This window comes from Polistes canadensis, unplaced genomic scaffold, assembly GCF_001313835.1.
Source record: "Polistes canadensis isolate GaletaPanama2010 unplaced genomic scaffold, ASM131383v1 scaffold_288, whole genome shotgun sequence".
Taxonomy (NCBI): domain Eukaryota; kingdom Metazoa; phylum Arthropoda; class Insecta; order Hymenoptera; family Vespidae; genus Polistes; species Polistes canadensis.
Window position 1 is genome coordinate 94,379 of NW_014569835.1, and position 26,153 is coordinate 120,531.

The 26,153-nt window shown below is 32.4% G+C and overlaps 1 protein-coding gene across 23 annotated transcripts in view; it reads right to left on the minus strand.

Moving 5' to 3' along the window:
* The window catches only part of LOC106791166 (voltage-dependent calcium channel type A subunit alpha-1), a 79,967-nt gene that overhangs the window by 36,689 nt on the left and 17,125 nt on the right, over positions 1 to 26,153 (minus strand). For 21 of the 23 annotated variants that reach the window (XR_001382157.1, XM_014756627.1, XM_014756613.1 and 18 more), the window contains exons 5-19: positions 22,406 to 22,509; positions 20,556 to 20,711; positions 20,081 to 20,301; positions 18,332 to 18,435; positions 17,254 to 17,369; positions 16,795 to 16,854; positions 16,220 to 16,321; positions 12,646 to 12,858; positions 12,071 to 12,498; positions 11,396 to 11,718; positions 11,178 to 11,297; positions 10,464 to 11,027; positions 9,896 to 10,241; positions 9,628 to 9,792; positions 1,402 to 1,512 (exon numbers count right to left, since the gene is read on the minus strand). Coding sequence is in view for 22 of the 23 variants with exons in the window: in XM_014756627.1 (XP_014612113.1) it covers positions 1,402 to 1,512; positions 9,628 to 9,792; positions 9,896 to 10,241; positions 10,464 to 11,027; positions 11,178 to 11,297; positions 11,396 to 11,718; positions 12,071 to 12,498; positions 12,646 to 12,858; positions 16,220 to 16,321; positions 16,795 to 16,854; positions 17,254 to 17,369; positions 18,332 to 18,435; positions 20,081 to 20,301; positions 20,556 to 20,711; positions 22,406 to 22,509 (3,133 nt within the window). In the remaining variant the exon portion in view is untranslated. The remainder of the gene's footprint in view (positions 1 to 1,401; positions 1,513 to 9,627; positions 9,793 to 9,895; positions 10,242 to 10,463; positions 11,028 to 11,177; positions 11,298 to 11,395; positions 11,719 to 12,070; positions 12,499 to 12,645; positions 12,859 to 16,219; positions 16,322 to 16,794; positions 16,855 to 17,253; positions 17,370 to 18,331; positions 18,436 to 20,080; positions 20,302 to 20,555; positions 20,712 to 22,405; positions 22,510 to 26,153) is intronic. The other 2 variants (XM_014756614.1, XM_014756616.1) reach the window with 2 other exon arrangements.

Here is a 26,153-nt window from a genome sequence, read left to right on the forward strand (position 1 = left end):
GAAAAAAAGGCGGGAAAATTCATACGAACGGAAAGTAATTAGATGTAAAAGTAATACTTCGGAATGTTTTTTTTTAAATGTCGCGTGTGGGTGCTGCAAAGTTATTGTGTGCCTGTATATAATAATGTGTATATATATATGTATTTATGTTTGATGTGCGTGTATGTTTTTGTGTATGTGTGTGTGTGTGTGTGTGTGTATCAACCGTACCGTTGAAAAAGAATTAATTACGCGAGTACTGAGACATTATTCATTTTCTTCTTTCGTAATCTTCGTGTATTCACGTTATTTTACTGAAGTTTAATATCTACGAGATAAAAAAAAAATAGATCCATAATAATAGATAATAATAAATTCGTTTTTTCTAACTCGACGAATTTAAATAATCGAAATAATCTCGTACGATTTATATCTCGCGATACATCGAGATGAATTAATATATGTATATAAACTTTATCATATATATATATTCCTTATAATACTATCTAATAAAATTAATTGCAATAATAATAATAATTAATCATAGAAATAATAACGACAAGAAATTGCTTTAATTTGTTTTTTTTTTGTTTTCCTTCTAATAAGCAACAATTTATTACAAGCGCGTACGAAAAATGATATTTATGACGAAACTTTAAACGTAATTTTGAAAATAATCAGTGAATTAATTGTTAAAAGAATATCTTTTATCTTGCTCGTTCACACACACACATAAAACCGTCATAAATTCATCGTTCGCGAACGCCCGTTATAAGAAATCTTTCTTATCGTCTAACTTTATATTTTTATTAAAAATTTGGTAACAAAAATTAAAAGTTTTCTATGAAAAAAAAAAAAAAAACAAAAAATGATTAAAATAACCGTAACTTTCGATAGAATTGTTCTCAATCGGATTACGAATAATTGATAACCGATTTGAATAATTAAAGATATATATATTAACACTATGCCGTCCGGTGGCCCCATATTGGGGCATGCGAAAACTATCGGGCAAATGCCAGTAGCGCCACGTTGCTGCCATTCTCCAAACTATCAGGGCAAATGGCGCTAAACAATTGGTCAAGCGCTGATGACAACCATTGCGGTGACGTCAGAGACCGTATAAAAATAAAAGTCAACATAGATATACGAAAATAGCGAGAAAATTACTTCCCAAACGAATATAAATAATCAAATTACACGCGTGGTGTAACATAAAAAAAAATAAAATATTAATTTAAACCAAAAACCACACCGGTCGACAAGCGAAATGATCTGATGTGACTCAAACAAAATAATAATCCCGATTAGACGTGTGGGACGTCATAGTGTTAATAGAAATATAAATATGGATAAAGAGAACAAAAATAAATTGTTGATTGTTATATTTTTGGTTGTTGTTGTTGTCATTATGGAGCTTACCCTGACGCCAAAAGCGGCGATCTTCAGTATGCACTCGACGGTGAACATCCCCGTGAAGCACATGTTCATGTACTTCAGCGTGTTCTTGTACGCCTCGCTTTGCCGATGGAACTGTAATGCATACACTGACAAACACACGGCCGACAGAGACAAACAGAGACGCACAAAGCCTTGAAAGTTTCGCGTTTAAATTACGAGGACGTCACTCCTTTGATCCTCTCCGAGAGAGAGAGAGAGAAAGAGAGAGAGAGAGAGAGAGAGAGAGAAAGGTAGATAGAAAGAAAGAAAGATTAGACGAAGAAAGAATGAAAAAAAATTAGAAACAGAGAGAGAGAGAGGGCAAAGGATCGACTTCCTCACAAGCTCGAAGATCACACGTACGATCGCGCCTACCGATATATGATGATCGATTTATTTTATAAATAATTATATAAATTGAGCCCAAGTTCATCTTTTTTCTTTTGTTTTTTCTTTTTTTTCTATTTACCATACTCTTGCATATCGATACGCACGACGCATCCTGTCTCGTTTATTATCTGATTGCATGTGGGACGATTTTATGTGACACACGACTTGTTTTTGAATATCGAATCAATCGATCGTGGAACAAACAACACTGTCTACACCTTGTCGAATATTAAAACTGAGAAGGATTGTATGGTACACGTATACAATGGAGTCATTTGAGTATTCGTAATAGTTATTATTCATTTGAAATAATCAATATTTTCTTGTAATACTATATTAAGCTTAATATACATAGAAATATGTTTTATATAGGATTATAAATGAAGTTAAAATTTGATACAACCGATAAAAAGATTCATCTCCTAAGAGTATTTTTACATCTAGATAAAATACAATAAAAATATAATTATTATTTATTTTTAAGTAATCATCTTTTTTCTATGTTTAAATTATTTTTAAACGATTGAGCATATCTCTCGCGAGATTAATTTTTTTGTTTTCATGTATGTAAAATAATATATATCTGTAATAATATAAAATGTTCTGCAATCAAATTTATATATTAATTTGAATATTTATTCATCCCAAAATAGATTTGCGTGTATAGAAACTTTGGTGCTTTGCATTACAAACAAATATGAATTATTTCAAATTTACTGTATACACGGATACTAATACTTCTGTGACTCCGCTGTATGTATGTGTCGGTAATTACAGCATTCGACAAAGTCAAACAATTGCAAACAATTGTTTTATGGACTCAACAGTGGACTCTATTATTTGTTTTTTAATTATCGACACATATGCTTATGTATGCATGTTGTATAATAAATAAAATATAACGATCGTCAATCCTACATATTACACATGAATTTCTTTATGGTTTTACTGGGTGTACTACGAATTTCTCAGTGGGATTATTACATAGAGTATTGTGCATGTCGATAGTGTACCACGATAATTATATCAGTACTATGCTGATTTATGTGAAAAATATAATTTTAAAATGTACATCAATTAAATTAACAAAAAAAGACAAAAATTTATAAAACGAAAAGAAAGAGAAAGAGAGAGAGAGAGAGAGAGAAAGAGAGAAAAAGAGTGTGAGAGAGAGAGAGAGAGAGGGTAAAAAATATTAAATATAATTTGTCAGATAATTTTTAACTAACGAGTACTTGAGAGAGATAGAGAGATATAACTCAGGTTTTTTTATGCGACGAAAATTATGTCTACTTGAAAAAATAAATGTCATGAGTCCGACGACGTTGATATAAAATATGATGACAGATTTTTATAGAAAAATCAACTAAATGTATGGAAAATTACCGAGATGCGAAGACAATTTTCTGACACTTTCCTTGTCTAAGAAAAACTATTTGATAGTAACCAACGAGAAACGTTGTCAAAACGTTTTCAACATGAAATCAAGAAATAGAGAGATGACGAAAGACGAAAAAGAAAAGATAATAAAAATAGGAGAATAGAAAGAAGAAGTAGTAGAAGAAGAAGAAGAAGAAGAAAACAGAAAAAACTTAAACGACAAAATTCCGAAGATTTCTGCTTAGGCGAAATTTAAAAAAGTAAAATACTCTTGTGAAAAAGAAAATATAAATAAATAAAGAATATTATACACGATCGAATGTACAATAACGATTGACGGAATAATTGAACGAGGAAGGGGGGGTTTGTTTGACGAAGGATCATTTAACGAGAAATTTCTGTCCTCAGATTTTAAATGTGCATTCTCATTTAGATAAGTATAAAAATAAAATTAGATAGAGACAGACTAAGATAATGAGAGTGAGACAGACAGACAGACAGACAGATAGACAAATAGACAGATAGACAGTAAGACAGACAGACAGACAGACAGATAGAAAAAGAGAAAGATTAAAATAATAATAATAAAAAAAAAACAAATAAATAAAAAAATAAAATTATTAAGATAAAAAAGGAAGTTGAGAGAGTTATACGTGCCAAGGACGCCCCGTGCAAAGAAAATGGTGTTAGTTTTGATCGATATTTAATTGAAACATACATTCAGTTATCATCATCCCCCATTGTGATTGAGTGTGAATTGAAAATCGGTTCGAAGAACACGATCGTTCGACATTGCCAATAGCCATAACATGCTAACGCTCTATTTTTCTCTCTTTTGCGCGTACGTGTTCGTTTGTTTGCGTGTTTGTGCACGTGTATGTACGTATATATATATATATATATATATATATATACGTACATACACGTGCACAAACACGCAAACAAACGAACACGTACGCGCAAAAGAGAGAAAAATAGAGCGTTAGCATGTTATGGCTATTGGCAATGTCGAACGATCGTGTTCTTCGAACCGATTTTCAATTCACACTCAATCACAATGGGGGATGATGATAACTGAATGTATGTTTCAATTAAATATCGATCAAAACTAACACCATTTTCTTTGCACGGGGCGTCCTTGGCACGTATAACTCTCTCAACTTCCTTTTTTATCTTAATAATTTTATTTTTTTATTTATTTGTTTTTTTTTTATTATTATTATTTTAATCTTTCTCTTTTTCTATCTGTCTGTCTGTCTGTCTGTCTTACTGTCTATCTGTCTATTTGTCTATCTGTCTGTCTGTCTGTCTGTCTCACTCTCATTATCTTAGTCTGTCTCTATCTAATTTTATTTTTATACTTATCTAAATGAGAATGCACATTTAAAATCTGAGGACAGAAATTTCTCGTTAAATGATCCTTCGTCAAACAAACCCCCCCTTCCTCGTTCAATTATTCCGTCAATCGTTATTGTACATTCGATCGTGTATAATATTCTTTATTTATTTATATTTTCTTTTTCACAAGAGTATTTTACTTTTTTAAATTTCGCCTAAGCAGAAATCTTCGGAATTTTGTCGTTTAAGTTTTTTCTGTTTTCTTCTTCTTCTTCTTCTTCTACTACTTCTTCTTTCTATTCTCCTATTTTTATTATCTTTTCTTTTTCGTCTTTCGTCATCTCTCTATTTCTTGATTTCATGTTGAAAACGTTTTGACAACGTTTCTCGTTGGTTACTATCAAATAGTTTTTCTTAGACAAGGAAAGTGTCAGAAAATTGTCTTCGCATCTCGGTAATTTTCCATACATTTAGTTGATTTTTCTATAAAAATCTGTCATCATATTTTATATCAACGTCGTCGGACTCATGACATTTATTTTTTCAAGTAGACATAATTTTCGTCGCATAAAAAAACCTGAGTTATATCTCTCTATCTCTCTCAAGTACTCGTTAGTTAAAAATTATCTGACAAATTATATTTAATATTTTTTACCCTCTCTCTCTCTCTCTCTCACACTCTTTTTCTCTCTTTCTCTCTCTCTCTCTCTCTCTTTCTCTTTCTTTTCGTTTTATAAATTTTTGTCTTTTTTTGTTAATTTAATTGATGTACATTTTAAAATTATATTTTTCACATAAATCAGCATAGTACTGATATAATTATCGTGGTACACTATCGACATGCACAATACTCTATGTAATAATCCCACTGAGAAATTCGTAGTACACCCAGTAAAACCATAAAGAAATTCATGTGTAATATGTAGGATTGACGATCGTTATATTTTATTTATTATACAACATGCATACATAAGCATATGTGTCGATAATTAAAAAACAAATAATAGAGTCCACTGTTGAGTCCATAAAACAATTGTTTGCAATTGTTTGACTTTGTCGAATGCTGTAATTACCGACACATACATACAGCGGAGTCACAGAAGTATTAGTATCCGTGTATACAGTAAATTTGAAATAATTCATATTTGTTTGTAATGCAAAGCACCAAAGTTTCTATACACGCAAATCTATTTTGGGATGAATAAATATTCAAATTAATATATAAATTTGATTGCAGAACATTTTATATTATTACAGATATATATTATTTTACATACATGAAAACAAAAAAATTAATCTCGCGAGAGATATGCTCAATCGTTTAAAAATAATTTAAACATAGAAAAAAGATGATTACTTAAAAATAAATAATAATTATATTTTTATTGTATTTTATCTAGATGTAAAAATACTCTTAGGAGATGAATCTTTTTATCGGTTGTATCAAATTTTAACTTCATTTATAATCCTATATAAAACATATTTCTATGTATATTAAGCTTAATATAGTATTACAAGAAAATATTGATTATTTCAAATGAATAATAACTATTACGAATACTCAAATGACTCCATTGTATACGTGTACCATACAATCCTTCTCAGTTTTAATATTCGACAAGGTGTAGACAGTGTTGTTTGTTCCACGATCGATTGATTCGATATTCAAAAACAAGTCGTGTGTCACATAAAATCGTCCCACATGCAATCAGATAATAAACGAGACAGGATGCGTCGTGCGTATCGATATGCAAGAGTATGGTAAATAGAAAAAAAAGAAAAAACAAAAGAAAAAAGATGAACTTGGGCTCAATTTATATAATTATTTATAAAATAAATCGATCATCATATATCGGTAGGCGCGATCGTACGTGTGATCTTCGAGCTTGTGAGGAAGTCGATCCTTTGCCCTCTCTCTCTCTCTGTTTCTAATTTTTTTTCATTCTTTCTTCGTCTAATCTTTCTTTCTTTCTATCTACCTTTCTCTCTCTCTCTCTCTCTCTCTCTNAAATGATTAGAGAAACATTAATATAGATTTCTATTGTCGATTAATTAAAAATGATCAACATGTTTTAAAATGCTACGAGGAACGGATAATTCCGAGAAGAGGATCGAGAAAATATATATATATAAGTGAGGATTTTCAATAGTGAAATGTAGAAGTACGTTAAGAGTCAATCATTCTTCGTGCATTTCAACAATGAATTGAGAGATTAATAATACGATTGATTATTTTTTTTCAAAATCAATTATTATCGAATAAATTTAATATATTTTTTACGTGTCAGGTAATATTACACGACCAAGCTAAAAAAAGAAAAAAGTTTTTTCAATTAATTCCATGATTCTAAAAAATGATTTACCTAAAATCAATTAATGATTTACCTAAAATCATTAATTCCATTTCATTTAACTCATTGTTAATCAATTTCCATAATTACTGATCCAAGTGTACATGTATATATATGTAAATGTATAGAATTTTTTATTATAGAATAATTCATTTAAATTTCTTTTCTCTTTTTTATTTTTCAGATTTATCGTATCTCTTTGTTCATTTACATATGCACGAGAATAATTAAAATTAAAAAAAAAAAGAACAAAATATAAGGGGTAAATCGTGTAACGTGCCATTTGTTCTCACAGACAAAAAATTTGTTGCAAGTGCGTGTGCAAAAGTGGATTCCGTAATAATAATAATAATAATAATAATACATTCCTTGCTTTTTTCAATAATAATAATAATAATAATAATGATATTTCCAGGCAACAAAATTCGACACGATAGCGTGTTAGTGTGCGTGTCAGATATATTATCTATTTTTTTTTTAATCGACAACATATGTATCACAAAATATTGTATTGTATAACGGTGATCTTTCATCGGTTTTTGCTTGTTCACAAAGCGAAGGCTGATCATACGTGCGATCGGAGTCACAAATTTATACGAGTGAAATAAGGGAACTTGGAAATGTAGATAAATATATATACAATATATATATAGATGGATAGATGGATGGATGTATAGATAGAAAGGAAAAGAGATAAATACACGGATAGGTGGATAAATAGAAAGATAGTTGGGTATATAAATAAATGTATGTGTATATATACGTGTGTGTATAATCATTGGACGAGATAGAGAGAAATACGTGGGTGGAAAGAGAAAATTATTTTTCGAGATTATTTTAAGACTCGTATAATATGTGTGTCGGATTTTCTGATTCTATGAAATTGAAAAGAAAAACGGGAATCTCTCGTACATAGGATTTTTCCCCCTCGTATTTTCCGATCTCCGATCAGTCATTTAAAAAGGAAAGAGATATATATATATATATATTATTATATCTACCTATATATATATATTCTATATATATATATATAGGTAGATAAATAGAAAGATGAATAGATAATTAGAAAGAGGACGAGGACGTGGAGGAAGAAGAGGAGGGGGAGGACGGTGAAGAAATAGAAAATTAGTGTTTAGTATTGAGAAACTAGAAGCGTGTGATAGTCAAGAAATATAAATAATAAGTGTGCATTCTACACAAAAGGTGGACTGGCGTGCAGGGCTCTTCTTCTATATTTTGCCAGTTTTTTTTTTTTTTTTATTATTATTATTCTTTTTTTTGTCTTTCTTTTATCAAGTATTTTCTTTGTAAAGAAAAAACTTTTCATTCGATCAGAAAATAAGCAGCTCGTTTTGTGCAACGCTTTTTTTTTTTTCGTTTCGCCACACCAGTTAAAACGTGGGCGTATCATCATCAAAGCGTAAAAATAAAAATAATGTCGAACGCACACATTTAGGTGTATGTATATAAATAATTTCAATTAGTATAATATAAATAAAAGTATATGTGGTGAGTTTTGGATAAGAAGGAACACAGCGTTGTTCAAAGTTTCTTCTCACACGTCGTTGGAGTATGTCTACTATGAAACAAATTTACAGCCACCAGCCATGCAATTTGTCGAGGAGGCTAGGATATGAGAAAAACAGGAAGAACTTAAAGAGAGAAAGAGAAAGAGAAAGAGAAAGAGAAAGAGAGAAACAGAGAGAGAGAGAGAGAGAGAGAGAAAATGAGAATGAAAGAAGAAACTTTATTGTCACGTTAATTCAACAATAAAGAACGATGATCGTAAAACGCGCGAATGGGGAAATTAATGAAGAAAATAATGTGTGAAGTATTAAACCATTAGAAAGTTTGAATGTAATGGGAAAGAAACGATTGCATTAATTTTGATTGGGGAAATTGGATGAAAGAGAAAGAGAGAAAGATAGAAAGATAGTTAGAAATACAGAATGAAAGAAGAAAATAATTCGTAGGAAGTAAGAAAATTCGACACAGCTGTGTAACACGCAATTTGGTAAAGTACATGGATATGACAATTATACAGAAAAACAGTCAGAAAATTTGCAAGCAAGAACAACAATGTCCTCGTAGAAAAATGTAATGTCATTATTTCACAAATAATATATCATAATATTATGTTGTAAATTATAACATATACTCGTAGCAATATTTACGTACGTTTTTCGTCTCGATTACATGATATTGTCATTCAAATTATTTAAATATTACACGGTGATATATTCGTGGTAGATGAAAAAAAAAAAAAAAGAAATGATTAGAGAAACATTAATATAGATTTCTATTGTCGATTAATTAAAAATGATCAACATGTTTTAAAATGCTACGAGGAACGGATAATTCCGAGAAGAGGATCGAGAAAATATATATATATAATAAAATGTGTATAAATATTTATATGAGCACACAACATACGAACGAGGAAGATTCACAGGTGTGAGTGGGGGGGGGGCAGGTGTAAAAGGGGGAGTGAACTGGCGTTGTCTTTTTTCTCATATTTATATTCATAAACCTTTTTTTCATTTAATTCTTGACTTTGGTTATTGCTCGTAGATAAAATATTATTGTTAATAGGGGCTGGATCAGAGAGGGTAAAGTGGGGGGGGGGGGTGGCTGAGGTATTTGGAGCAAAGAGAGACCACATCGATCTTCTCTCTTTTGCTTCCTCGTCGAGAGAATCAAATGCAACGGGGGGTGGGGGGAAATATAGATACGGCTCGTAAGAACTTACCTTCATCATTAGTAGTAATGTATTTAGTACGATGAGTATCATGATAAAATATTCGAACGGTGTCGATACGACTATCCTCCAAATTTTGTACTTTACGCCGTTCAGCTTCTTCGGCATGTACCTCTCTAATGGGCGAGCTTGTATTGTAAAGTCTATACATGATTTCTGTAATAACAAATAAATAATTATTCATTAATAACCAGTTTGTATGAATTTATTTCAAATGAGTTTCGTTAATACTAATAACAATGTAAAATTATAACAATACCTGATTTTTATCGATCTCGCCGTCCTGAAGCTCGGCTTCTCCCTGTTCTTGAAACGTGATGATAATCAAGGCCACGAAGATGTTGACGAAGAAAAATGGAAAGACGATGAAATAGACGATATAGAAAATGGACATTTCGATGCGAAAGTTTTGAATGGGACCCTGGTCCTCGTAAGTGGCCGCCATTGAGTGCTGCAAGATTTGTGGCCATCCCTCGCCGGTTTGTACAGCGAACAACGTAAGCATAGCTGCCATAACGTTGTCGTAATGAAAACACTGAGACGTCCACTCCCTTTTCTTGGGTTCTGGCAGCATTACATTTTCCTCGTAGACGAAGTATTGACCCCTGTGGAAATGATCAACGCGTTTTTATTTAATATAATTGTAAGATTATATACATTTACATCGTTAAGGTTAATAAATACGTCTTCTTCCGTGTCTTTAGACACTTAATATCCTTGGATAATTAAAAAGAAGGCAGGAGGGAGGAGTAGGAGGAAGATTGTTAGTTATTATCGGGATTGTTGTTTTATAGATTGAAAATGTTATCGGTAAAACTACTACTCACTGGCAGTCCTTTTTCGTATACTTGCTCTCGTCGCTGCAGTGAAAGAATTTTCCGTTAAACAGTTGCACCGCGATCACAGCGAAGATGAATTGGAATAATATATACACTATGAGAATGTTAATGACATTTTTCAAACTGTTAACGACGCAGTCGAAGACCGCCTTGAGCTTTGGTACTCTTTTAATCGTTTTAAGCGGTCTCAACACACGTAACACCCTCAACGACTTGATCGTCGATAAATTTTGTCCCGCTGAACTACCGGTCATGTCGAATGCGAACGACACCGCGGCGCATATTACGACCACCGCGTCCATAATGTTCCAGAACTCGCGTAGATACGAGCCAGGATGTAATATGACCCCAAGATCGATGATCTTTAGGATCATCTCTATGGTGAAGACACCGGTGAACGCGTAGTCGAAATAGTTGAGGATCTCGTTCCTCGGCGAATGTTCCCATACAGGATCCTCGGCGGCCAACGCGATACTCGACAACGATATTACCACCATGATGAAGAAGTCGAAGTACCTTAGATTGACGACCCAATGGGCGGCTCTTCTTACGCTAATTCAAAGCAACAAACGAATAATCTAAATTAATACAAATGTATATTTTCGTTGTACACCGAGGTGTCCTCCTCGAGTCCCCCCCCATAAATCGTAATGCGGGGAGGGAGGACTTGGTGTATCCGTTTGTTATCATTTCAATACTCACGGATTCGTAGGGGATAGTATAAACATGGAGGAGTATGGCAGCATTGGTTTTGGTCCCGTGTCATCGTCTTCATCCTGCTTCTTCTCTTCGGACGCCTGCTTTCCACCTTTACCGTCTTTACTAAAAATCCCCAAGAACCCCCCCACCACGGATGTTAATTCATTATATCATAATATCTTATATTCTTATTAGTATGTTGATATTCAAATTAAACTTACAAATTCTGATTTGGACTAGGAGGACAGATATCTGTCTTAGATGCTGTACCATCGTTTGGTTTTTGCAATGTCTCGATTTCCTTATCGATTTCCTGCATTTGTTTCTCCTTGTCTTCTTCCTGCTCCTCTTCCTCGGCGGCGCTCAATTCTTGGGCATTGGCCAAATTATCGACGGCGATAGCCAAGAAGACGTTCAGCAGAGTATAGTTGCCGAATAGCACCAACACGATGAAATAGAGCGAATACATCATACCTTTTCTGTGACCGCCTTGTGACTCGATACCATAGTACATCACCTCATTCCAGTCTTCTCCGGTAAGGATCTGTTCGAATAAATATTCGATTAATTCGTGTAACATTAGATATCAATACTTCGGGCGCATATATGCGCGTCCAACGAAAGCAAACAGTTTTTAAATATCAGTAATTGACGCATTCTTTTATATTATAACAGTAATAATAATGTAAGATTCGTGAAAAAATTGGCCCTGTTGGACTGACTGGACCGGGACTCTGCTCTTTATCCATTGAGCTATCCAGGGCCCACCGTCCAATCCTTCCACGAATGCTTATTTTAATATTTGTCATAGAGACGCTTATCCCACAGTAATATAATCTGTAAACCTTTATACTGGAATTTTTATAGTAAAAATAAAAAAGAAGAATATAACTTACTTGGAAGACAGTAAGCAGCGCGATGGGAAAAGTATTGAAGTTTGTGGGTGGCGTGCCGGAATCGAAGTTGAATTGCCCACCGAATAGCTGCATTCCGAGCAGCGCGAATATGAGGATGAAAAGGAAGAGCAGGAATAGAAGGGAAATGATACTACGCATCGAGCTGAGGAGCGATATTACGAGGTTCCGCAGGCTCTTCCAGTATTTGGTGACCTTAAAAATTCTGAGGAGTCTAAGGGCACGTAGGACGGAGAGGCCGAAAGAGCCGGACTTCACCGCGGACCAGATCACCTCGAAGATCGAGCCCGAGATGACGACGCAGTCGAAGCGATTGAAGCTCGACTCGAAATATGTGCGAGGACCGAGCGCGTATACCTTTATGAACATTTCCATCATGAACAGGGCAAGGAACACAAACTCCGCGTAATCTGAAATAACAAATGCGATCGCGAATTAGTTAACAACATTAAATCTACCGACACTTATGTGTATACTTATTATTATTCCTAGTAGACCCCCTAACCACCCACCCCCCTCCCAGTTAACACGTTCAAATTAACAAATTGAATACTTACAGAGAAAATCGGTAAGCCACTGTGGCTGATCGTAATGCTCGACGGCTACGCAGACGGTGTTAAAGAACACGAGGACGATGACGAACCAATAGAAATTCTGCGATTTCACGGAATTACGTATCCAGAATCGGAACCTCTTCTCGGCTCGCCAAAATTGCATACACGTTCCTTTGTTTTTCACCCTCGACTTGAAATAGGAAGGTCTCGAGAACCCTATAAAAGTATAAGTTAACTCAATTATTATTATTTCCTACTGCGAGAAATATAGAAATGAAAATTAAATACGACGTTGTATTTGTTTCTCTAAAAAAGAAAAAAAAAACCAGTCGATTGTGAGATCTTTCTCTGCTTTGCGATGGATACACCTGTTACGATTTGCGATTTCAACTATTTACAAAGTATAAATCAATTAAGAATATAGATAGATAATTATGTACAAAATTTCTAATCAATTTCTTCGAAAAAATGACAATGCGCATTGATGTAGGAAATACGATTAATTCATGAATATGAAACTCTACTTTTACATTGTATTACGGAATAAAGATTGAGATAAAATTATTCTGAAAAACGTGCACAGGGATCGATTTTTAGTAATAATAATAATGTTTAAATTAATTATTATTAACCAAATTAATAATAACGATAATAATAATCATTTAATGCAAACCGCTGCTCTTTCCCGTTAATTTCTAATACTCTGCCTGCTAACGAGCTAATATTTGATTAAAAAAAATAAAAGTGAAGGAAGTGACTTTATCGATCGTTTCGAGATATCCATCTTCTCCTAATAAATAAATGTAATTTACATTTTCTCGACTGGGGGAAAGATCTTTTTTTCTTCTTGACTAAATTATTATTTACGATATAAATACATATAGAACTATTCTAACAATAATAGTAATAATCAAATTAATAATAATAATCAAATAGATAATCAAAGTCATAGTAGTAATAATAATAATAATAACATTAATAAAAATAATAATAATAACGAAATACTCTACAAAGCAGGAATCACTATAATTGGGTCAGAGTAATGCGTATAAGATACTAATTAATTACTAATATATTCAATGTATCCAAAGGCTATCTAATTAATAGAGCCAAACAGAGTATATTATCTATTAGGTTAGGATCTTGCATAAATATATTCTACTTTATAATGACAACTCTTTTCCTCCGACAACACTAACTAATGTAAGTTTAACACTTCTACGAAAATTTGCTGTTTACAGGAGTTTAGTTTTAGCTTGTTTGTAGTATTTAATAAGTGATAGTTGTAATCGAAAGAGAAAGAAAATAATAAAACGTGTTAAGGAAGATTATTATAAGAATAAAAAAAAAAGAAAAAATTAAAGTAGAAAGAGAATGAAATGAATTTGTGCTCCCATCATTGCACTGGTCGTACCTAAACGATATTTGTAACATGTGAACGAGACGAAACACTAGCGATTGTGTAATAAACGAAGGAAAGACAAAGTGAAAGATAATTTAAAACGATTTTGTAATAATAGACCGATCGTGTATAGATATTTGTTCGCGAGTGTTTCGTAATTCATAAATAAAATATAATACATATATATATATGTAACGTGTGTCGTTACATCAGCCAATAGAAGAAGCATTTACCTAGAAAGTAAAATCAATTAGCCGTAACTAATGATCCGAATGTATGTATTATATATCTGTCATGATTTCTCGAGGCTAATGAGAAAATTTCTACGCAACAGGGAGAATTCATTTGCTTGATATTTAATTACAATCAGCGACAATTGAATATACGCATATATATGTATATAATATTGTCGATTGTATATCTATTTGTATTGACCGAAAAAAAAACAAATCAATACGCTCTCACTTTCTAATCATTTTCTTAGCATAAGAATAAAAGGAATAGAGAAAAAGAAGAAACAAAAATAAAAATAAAAAATAAATATACGTCAATGATAATGTAAGATAATAATATTACTGTACTATCATGCTATTCTGTACACTCCATAGCATGAGGCTTGTAGCGATATGTATAAAATTAGAGTATCTGAAATCTATCTACTTGGACAATTGCCTTGTCGTCCAGATGTTGAATAGTATGCTCTGCAGCAGTCGATTACGCGCCAGCATACATACTTATACGCAATTATGTCAATGAATCTATGTATGTATGCGTGTATGTATGCGTGTATATTTAGATTGGTGTGTGTGTGTGGATAGAGTATTTGCACGTGCATGAGAGTGAGTTAGTGATTTACTGAGTGTATTTATCTATTCGTGTACGCGTGTGTATGTGTATACACGTATATCATGTATGCACTTTGATACGTGTGTGCAGATACGAGTACCTGTAATAAGAATTGTAATTTGATCATTCCCACACGTTGAGTCAACTATCTAGTAAGATTGACATGTTTTGTTGTACAGTCCACAATTCTAAAATAAAACATACAATGCAAAATAACGAACATTGGTTTATGGATGATCATCCCACACGTGGTGATCAATGTATTCAATCATTTTTATTGAAAAGAAAAAAAATATTATTTGATTAGCTCATACGTTTCTGCACGCACGTTTCGTATGCATGTGTATTTATGACTGACTATGTTTGTTACGTAAAAAAAAAAAAAAAAAAAGGAAAGAAATCGTAGAGAAAAGTGTAGTATATTACGTTAATAAAAATGAAAATACAAATAAATAAATAATGACGTATAAAATATATATATATATATATATTAAATATATATATTATGTATGTATATATATATACAAATACAGCCTTTGATATTACGTTGCTCTTTACGACAAGTCGAGGCATTCACACAGTTGTAGTTACCTTTGAGTTTTTTCTTAGGCACTGAAACAAGAGGAGCATCTGATAGCGTACGTTTAGAATGTTCATCGACAAGTTCATGGGAAGTTGAAGTATTGTTCTTTTTGATGCAATAAATATAGACATACATTAATAACGTGTCAACAATATGTCGGTGAATATGAAATATGCAAACGTGCCAATAAGTGAATAAAATGCTCATAGAAATTCAAGGATGTAGAATAGTAAGATAGAAAATACGAGATAACGTTTCGTACTTCGACGATATATTTTATTTTCGATCGATATCTTTTTTGCATATGCACGATATTATGTACATTGTTTTACATGTTTATAAAAAAAAGCTGGAGAGAGAGAGAGAGAGAAGAATCTGATTTTATTTATGATGAACAAAAAATCGTCGGACGAAACGCATGCTCTTACTACTTAAAAATCGTTTAAATCCTTTATCTACTGATAATAAATTCATTTTTCATATAATATAAAAAATATAATACAGTATATATATATATATATAATAAATGAAACATCCTATCGTTCGAATATCACTCCGAAGAGAAAAATAATTAATAGTTATAACAATTGTAATAATAAGGAACAATATGATAGATTAATATATAGCCTTAGTTTGAAAAATAGTCGAAAGAAGACAATACTTTTGACGTTGAAAAAAGAGAGAGAGAAAGAGAAAGAGAAAGAGAAAGAGAGAGGTAATTAAGAAATAGGAAAAATACAACTCACCATCGTCCTGGTCATCCTCGGCGTCTTCTTCCTCCGTGTCGGTGCTTTTGCTCTTTCCAAGATTCTTTAATTTTTTCTTCTTCGCCTGGGCCCTTTTTCTCACTGAGCGATTAAACAAATTTAAATTAATTAAAAAAAAATGTCTCGTATAAATGATTATTATTATCCTAATAATATATTATATTTTATTTAAAATAATTCAAGAGATATTATTAACTCGTATATAAATGCACGAGAGTCCGCAAAGGGGTGGAAATTATTTGGAAAATGAAAAATAATTTTTATAAAAATTACATTAAAAAAAGAAAAAAAAAGCATAAGAATAAGAAGAAATCCTTCTCAATTTACATCTACCTTGTCGTCGCTTAGTGAGAAAGCTTTAATACTAAAAGGTGTATAAATATCAAAGTATACATTTCAATCAATCTGAGTGACATTTTATGTCATAGCTTCCTCTTGGAAGAAGAAAAAAAAAAAAAGAAAAAAGAAAAGAAAAGGAGAAAAAGTAATTCTGCGGACACTTTTGCATATACGATTACTTTATCGATACATTAAAAGGAAAATCTAACGCAAACCTTCTAATATGTGCATCTTTTCCTCTTCCGTGGTCCTCTCTTCGGCGAGAATTACCTCTTCTGAAATTCAAGTCGTTATTACGGTCATTCGGAAAATTTTCTTACGATAACGAACAATAATGTCTTTTTCGACTATTTAATTATGAAGCAGGAACTCGCGACATATTTCTTTTTTTTTTGTTTTCTTTTTATAGTTTACCTGCACGACGACCATAAAACAACATAGGTATAATAAATACGTAGTTATTTCTTTTCTAGCGGGGTGTCTCTCTAAATACTGGGTGAGTAAAAAAAAAAACAAAAAAAGAAAAGAACCAAGAAACTAGTTCACACTTTTCTGGCTTAGATAAAGGAAACTAGATTTATAGATTTACAAGAAAAAAAAGTCGTGTAAAAGCTATTGGATTAATCCGGAGTGAATGCACGTCCGACGTTTACCAATCGTGTAGCATCTCTAACCTGCTTTGCAGATCCAATTGAGGTAGCAATTCAGTTCGCGCTCGAGCTGCTGTTGTCTTCGCAATTTCAGGAAGGTTTGCCGGTTCTCCACCTTCTCTCTCTCCTTCGCAAACTCTCTACAAGCGTAGCAGCAAAGGTTCATACATATATGCCATGTTTCTGCGTGTCCTGTGTATATGTGTGTGTAATATGTGTGTAATATGTGTGTAATATGTGTGCGTGTGTGTACTCGAGAGAGAGATTATTTTTGATTACCGTGGGAACATGTAAAAAGGGGGTCGAAGGGGGCAGGGGGTAAGATACGTTAAAGTAGAACAACTATACAACGACGTTTTTGTATCGGGCGAATAAACGTTCGATTAACCAAAAAAAATTACGTAATTTGGATAATCTACATAGGTTAATTAGCGTGTGTAATATATGTTTTGCTCATACGCATACTCGAATCAATGATAGGAAATCGGATCCGAGGGGTGATATAAACCGATTAGCCTTTACTCTCTAGCTTACTCCGAACTTGAGCTCTTTGTTCACGCGACACCTCGATATATCTAATTAAAAGCGATATATATATACATATATATATATATATTACTCAATGTATACAATATGTATCGAAAGCTAAAGACAAGTAACAGATCCGTTAGTGTTGAAACCTGCTTGAGTGATCCATTTTAAGTAGGAACTGAATGCGGTAGTGAAGAGACGTTTTCGCTTTGCTTTCTGATAAGCCGCTCGCCTCTCAACCCGCGTTCTTTCGTTAGAAAACTCCCTGACGAGAAAAGATAAGAAATTTGATTTTACTTTTATCCATCGGTTCATCGTTCGAGAGTATTCATTTTTTGTCTTTTTTGGTTATTTTTAATCCTCGATCGTGGGTGAACTCGGTTAGAAATTAAAATAAACAAAATGTTGTTTTTCTTTTATACAAATGAAACAAGCGCGTAAAATTATTCGACGAATTTATTCTCGTGTATTATTTGAATTAAATAATTCGATCGGTAATTTATTAATGGGTATAATTTTTGATGAAATTTTTAGGACGAATTTTTTGGACGAATTTTTGGACGATACTTACCCGCTCAGGACACCGAGAACTAAGTTCAGCATGAAGAAGGAGCCAAGGACGATCAATGGTATAAAGTAAATCCAGTTGTACGTGCTTCCAAGAGCGTCGTTTGTCTGCAAATTTGACCAGAGCCACGTGAAGCCGGTATTACATGTGCGAGCATGGTGCACCAGATACACAGCTGTACGCATATCAATCAATGACAAAAGAACATTATGCGACATAAAGACATTTAGACATACGGAGATCTTGTTTTTTTTTCTTTTCTTTTACTTTCCGTTCCGTTTTTTTGTTAGCACATTGACTCGGATTTTAATATCCGAATTGTCCTTTGAAAAAATAACAGCAAAAACAACAAAATACATGGAATCATTTCAAACCTTTTACGTTTCGTTAAAATCGAGGCAATCAAAATTTGGAATCAAATAACATTTAGAATTTGTAATAAGCTAATCGAACAATTTGTTTGTCAAAGAAATATTATTTTCTCTGCATATATACATATATACCATTCAAATTTCCCATAACACGGTTAATTTGTTTCACGTTGGATTGAATTCGCGTTTAATTGTAAACGAAACGAAACGGTATAATTGAATCATCAAAGGTTTGTCTAATTGTAAATTTATTAAGCGGAAGTTATATCGAAACCGTGTTATAGGAAAGTGTTTGAGTGTATATGCATTCAAAATTATAAACGTAAAAAATCTATAAACGTCAATTTTTAAGATTTTGTTATGGATCGATACGACCGATCGATACGATCGAGTTATATATATACACACACAAATATATGAATATATTAATATATATTATATTAAAACATTAAGGTGTTATAGCAAAAGAGGGCTGAAACTGACAGTGTTATACTGAGCAAGGTGAACATATACGTCAGTGTTAGCTGATTATCATCTCTGCAAGCATATTTATTACGAACTCGAAGCTCGACCAACGGCTAGGTTTTCTTTTTTTATTTTCCTTCTTCTTCTTATTCATCATTATCGTAAATCGACAACGAAGAAATAAAAGATTGAAAAAAAGAAAATAATAATGTAGGGGTACAAAGAACAAAAAAATAACATCAACGACATCGAACCAAATCAAATAAAAAACAAATGTAACGATTATCAATAGCAGGTTATAAGAAAAAAAAAAGGGGGGGGGAGGGAAAGGGGAACACTCAGACGTTCGTGTAACACGTAATAACGACACGGGGGATGCATACAAAATTAAAAGAAAAAACAAAAAACAATAAAAAATAAATCAAATACTCAAAAACGATTGAATCTTAAGTTCGACTAATAACTTTCTACATTCCAATCTATTATCTATTCTAACTTTTTTTTGTAATCGATCCAAACAAATGAATCCCGATCATCGAACGAAGATTCGATCGTTTTGAAAGGAAAGAAAAAGGAAAAAAAAAAAAAGAAAAGATTACGACTCATCTCTAGCCAGTGGGATAAGCTTGACAAAATTCATATAAATTAGGCACGTATATAATAAAAAATATCGAATGGACCACATTCAAATAGATAAAACACGTCATGTACGCAATTAAATGTATGTTATATGCGTGTATACGAGGTTAATTTATAAAAATTGAATAATATTGAGACACATAAAAAAAAAAAAAGAAATAAAGATACAGAAATAGACAGAGATACATAGAAAAAAATAAATATATATATGCATATAAAAAGATAGATAGATAGATAGAGAAATATTTAACACTGATGAACATATCTCTTGCTTTACCCAGTACAATATGGAAGTCCAGCCCTCCATAGTGATGCACTGGAAGACAGTGAGCATAGCGAATCCGATGTTGTCGAAACTGGTGATGCCGTAGTTTGGTCCCACCCAATGATCCAAACACGTTGAGGTGCTCGCGTTGCACACGTGGGCACCGAACGGTGCCTCCGATTGAACGTCCGTGTTACACGGGTCCGGAGTCTCACCTTCCTTCACGATCACACCTACGTGACAGAACAAACAAAAAACACCAAAAAAAAAACGAACGAACAAAGTGACAGAGAGAGAGAGAGAGAGAGAGAGAGAAATAAAATGGTAGGAGAGAGAAAGAGAGAGAGAGAGAAAAAAAAAACAAAAAATATTTTGTTTGATTAGCATTGCTAAGAATATATAAAAAAACATATATTTATCTTTTTTGAAAATAATTCAGCCGACCCCGTGTCGGGGTTTTAAATGACCCGACAAAAAATATACTCACTGATGTCCTTTATACTGTAACACGTTTTATGCAGTGTTCCCGAATAAAACTCAAGACCGATGATGGCGAATATCACGATCGCGAAAAGAACCAGTAATCCGATCTGCAGAAGCGGCGCCATTGCTTTTATGATGGACTTCAACACCACCTGAAGACCTGTACGGAAGAGAAGAGAGAACGGCGAGGAGTAATTAGCCCGAAAAATCGTCCCCACTCGGCATCACGACTAACACACGACTAAAACTTTTCTTTTTTTTTTTTCTTTTATATTTTTTCCTTCTAGTTTCTTTTCTTTTTTTTTCTTTTTTTTTCTTTTCATTTTCTCATTTTATTTTTCTATTCTTTTTTTCTATTTTTTTTGGCCACTGTGTCGTAACGACGCTTCTTATTTTTAAAACCGCACTCTCTCGGCGCGCGTCATATTTTTTTTTCCCGCTGCTCGAGAAAGATTTTTAATATCTTTGATTTTTTCTTTTCTTATTGTCCGAACTTGTACGCGTGCAAAATATCTATGAAAAACCATATATATATTTATTTATTTATTTATTTATGTAATATATAAATATATGTACGAGAGGAAAATTAATGATAATAGAAAATAATGAAAAAAAAAAGTTATAGAAAAATTTTGATAAGAATGACTTTATATCGTTAATTCAATAACATATACAGATAGAAACTTCTCACCGTTCTCGCACAAAATGTTCCTGCGCGCTAACGATTAAGGTACCTCAACGATATATCTAAACACAACATACAGCCCTCAAAGAGCATCTAAATGGGTATCAAAAATACTACGAACGTAACCTAAAGGAAAAAGAAAAAAAATTCGCTAAGTCCTTGCAATGCCATCTACGTGTACGTGTGTTGGTATTAACGTTGCAATCAAGAATACTACGCTCATATATCTACGAATTTATATAGAATATAATATAATTATATTTATATCCGACAGAGTGAATGCCCGTCGATTCGCACTTTAATCAAATCTAAAAACTATTCGATATTTAATATAAAATAGGTTTACAATATATAAAATATACATGTATATGTATATTAATAAATACATATACATGTATACCACAGATATATATGCGATAAACGTAGTCCAACGTGGACGAATTATAATAATAATGCGTATTAAACGTGAGATATCCGAATCTTAGGCGCAGGAAAATTTTCATACGAGCGAGTTCTCGAACAGCGGTCATTTGACGCATTTTCATCTTCATCATCATCATCATCATCATATTCATCATTATATTCATCATTATATTCATCATCATCACCATCATTTTCTTCATCGTTATCTTCGTCATTAACATTATCATAATCTTCTTCATCATCATCATCATCATGATCATCATTGTCATCGTCCTCATTATCATCATCCTTAATCATCATCATCAATCATCACCATCATCATAATCCTCATTATTATCATCATCAATCGCCACCACCACCATCATTATTATTATTATTATGATTATTATTACAATTATTAATATTATTAGTTTAGTGTATTATAATATTAGGTATGATTTATTTTTAATAAGATATTATTTAAATAGTTTAATTATTATTATTTGTTATATTATCAGTTAATATCGTTAATCCGTTAGTTGCCGCCCCATCTTTCGTTGAACAAAAAAAGCTTTGCGTCGAAAGATAGGGGGAGATAAAGGGGAGGAATGAGTAAAAATAAGAGACCTCTCGTATAGTCTCGTAATAATTTTTTTTTCTTTTTTGGTTTTGTTATTATTTTTTGTTTCTCTGTTCGTTTATTATATTTCTCGGCCAGTTTCTTTCTTATCTTTTTTTTTTTGTTTTTTTTTTTAAGCGCTACTCACTCGGTATGCCGGAGACAAGTTTGAGCGGTCGCAACACGCGTATCGCACGCAACGTGCGCAGATCCATATCCAGTTCTATGCCCTGCGAGAACGCCGTGATGAACCTGCCCCAAAACACACACACCCCGCCACACTTTACTACTTACTACTCTATTACACTAATACTCAGGCTACTTAAGTACTTAGGCTACGTCACTAATATAGGTGAGAGAGATAGACAGAGATATAAAGAAATAGAGAGTGAGAGAGAGAGAGAGAGAGAGAGTGAGAGAGAAAGTAAAAGAATGTGAGATAGATAAACTAGCGATTTCTAATCCTAGTCCTTCTCATTTTGAAGAAAATATTTCTATTTAAAATATTATCTAGATATTATTTCAAAGGGAAAATTAACATCACGGTAATATGTATATATATATATCTTCTTTTTTTTTTTATTCCTATTCGCGTACGACGATCAATTTTGGTAACGAACAAAATGGTTCAATGGAACAAAAAAAAAAAAGAGAGAGAAAAGGATTAAAGCGATTAGATTCGATTAGATTTGAACTCGATTTTGATTTCATTTCAATATGCAAACTCGTCGTTTTATTATTATTCTTCTTATTATTCTTATTCTTTTATATAGGAAGTAGATAATATATGCAATTTTCACGAGAATAAAAGAAAGACATCGAGAGAGAAAGAGAGAGAAAGAGAAAGAGAGAGAGAGAGAGAGATTGAGTGGAGAGGGGTGGGACATATTAAGACAGATAGAAAAAGACAGAAAAGAATGAGAAAGAAGAATAAAGAGATTTCAAAGTTCGATATACAATACGCGCAAGTAATACACACATAGATAGAAAGAGATAGAAATATATAGATAGATAGATAGATAGATAGATATAGAATTGAAGGAAGGATGTGGCGGGTTCGAAGACTTCGAAGAATCACCAATTCTAAGCTGCTTCGACTTTATCGAATTAGCGCATCTTAAGATTAAGTCCTTCGTGAACGGGGTGGCTGCCTTGAGATAACTCTGACGGAAAGTTGTTAATGAAAGCACGATGGAATCGAAAAGTATCTACGGTATTACGATTAAACGTGAGAAGGAAGAGGAGCAGGAGGAGGAGGAGGAGGAGGGTAAGAAAATAGAAAGAAATAGAGAGTGGGAGAGCGAGAGAGAAAGAGTGGTGAAATAGCGTGAATTAGAGAAAAATATGTGATAAGGTTTACAAAAATGGCAGGAGGAAATTGATGAACTATGCAACAACGACGCTGGTTGGCTGAGGGGGTGGGGGGTAGAATATCATTATCGTAGGAGGAAACACTAAAAACAATTATACACAAGATGGGTCTATAACGATTAACAAATGAGATAGAATTAGATTTAAAAAAGGGAGATTAATATATGAGGGTTAAGATTATTCTTTTTTTTCTTTTTTCTCTCTAGGGAACATTTATTCGGGTTTTACACCTAAAGTGGACTTTGCGAGGGAAAGTAATAATAATAATAATCGTGGATCGATCATTATTTTCTTTTTTTTTCTATTTTTTTTTCTATTTTTTTTTCTCTTTTTTAAAGGACATTTACGTTATTCAGGTTAAGTACGAACTATCTAGTCTCTAAACGAGCTTTTCAAAAACACTAACGATAAAATTCTAAAACTATGAGAATCGTATTGGTGAGACGCATCGGACAAGTCGAAGGTAGCGATAGATATGCATCATAATACCTACTATATATATATCCAAATGATTATCTCTTATGAAAACTCCCCAACCACTTATTTATTTTTGTTCTCCTCGGCTTTGTCCATCACGATGTCGTCGACCTTCCCGCGATCCGCTTTTTTCTAACCCTCCGCGTTTTTCTCTCGTTTCAAAAGAAATACATCAACGAAAAAAAAAAACCTCCAAAAATTAATTATCAATGTATTTACTTACAATTAGAAGTAAAAAAAAACAAATCACACTTGCAAGCAGATACATTTTTTCTTTTATTCTTATTTAATTTTTTTTTTCAACCCAACTAAACAATTCGTTTTTCATTATTATTATTTTCATTGTATATGCGAGAAAGAGAAAACGTTTCGGGTGTTTGGGACGCCGATCGCGAGAAAAGTGAACGATAGCGATCCATCTAGAGGGATGAATCCGAATATGAATCGCAAATTCGCACGATACGTCCAATTCTATATATATATATATATATACATATATATATATATATTGATATATAACTATATATATATATATATGTATATATTGATATATATATAGTTTCTACGTGAAGGTACTAGCGATGATGCATTAACCTACACGGAGAACCAAACTCCGAGAGCTTTGCACTCTCTTCTTCTTCTTCTTCTTCTTCTTTTTCTTCTTTTTCTTCTTTTTCTTCCATTTCCATTTCTTCTTTTTTATTTTTTTTCCTCCTTCATCTTCTTCGTTTTCTTCCCCCTTGTCGATAGATTTTCTAGACATTTTTTTTCTCTAGAATCATTTTATTCTAGAAAATTATTTTTCTTCTAAGCAATTTTTTTTCTCCTTTTTATTTATTTATTTATTTTTTTTTTCCTTGTTCTTTTTTCTACGGTATCAAATACCAATACCTATCACTACGTTGCTCAATTATTACGATATATACATTATTTTAAATAATTTGGGAATATTTATAAATAATCTTTCGTACGTTCGTTCGTTCGTTCGTTCTTACTTTCTTTCTTTCTTTCTTTCTTTCTTTCTTCCGTTCTTCCGTTCTTTCGTTCGTTCGTTCGTTCTTTCGCTCGTTCGCTCGCTCGCTCGTATCTATCTAAAGATTCATTTCCAAAGGACTAAAATTTGTGAACAAATACTACGCTGGATTCTATGTTAATTGAATATAAAATTATTCATTAGAATATAACAAATAAGTTAAGGCGAATGGTATGTCGTGTTTTTTTTTCTTTTATAAACATTATTATTATTGTAATTATTATAAATATTATTATTGTTATTATTATTATTATTATTATTATTCGTATTATTATTCGTATTATTTTAATTATTATTATTATTATTATTATTGTTATTATTAATATTATTTTTTTTTTTCTTTATGATTATTTATCAAGATGGATCCCCTGAAAAATATCCGCAACTCTTGAGCTCTTGTGTCTCTAAAGTTGTTCATCACCACTCTCTAGCAAACTCGAACACGTTACGGCTCTAGAACACGTACCTATTTACCAATGTATAGTCAACTCTATTATTCAATAGCTTTGGCTAAGGATAGAGACTGCTAAATATAAACGCGACTTCGGGCCAATGTATCTATTTCTATGTATGTATGTATCTATGTATGTGTGTGTGTATTTTCCCGTGCGTAATAATGGCCGTTTACTCGAAAAATATTTTTTTTATACTTTCTTTTATGCTTTCGTCAAAATACTATTATTTATTATTACAATATTCACACGTAAAACTTATTACCCAGATTTTACTCTGTGTGTGTGTGTGTGTGTGTTGAGTGTATGTATGTGTGAATATGTGTTTTAATAATAATTAATAGTAATAATAACAACACAACAACAATCCGCCGACCGATCTATCATACGATCGTGAATTGAAATAATTGTATATTTGTTTTCATTTTGTTTTCTAATAAAGAAAAAGAAAGAAGAAAAAAAAAGAGAAGAACGAAATAAAAGGACACAACGCTTAAATTCACACGCACTACCATAGAGAAATATTTACCATGAAAAATAATCGCCCACGTTTGACCCCGTGC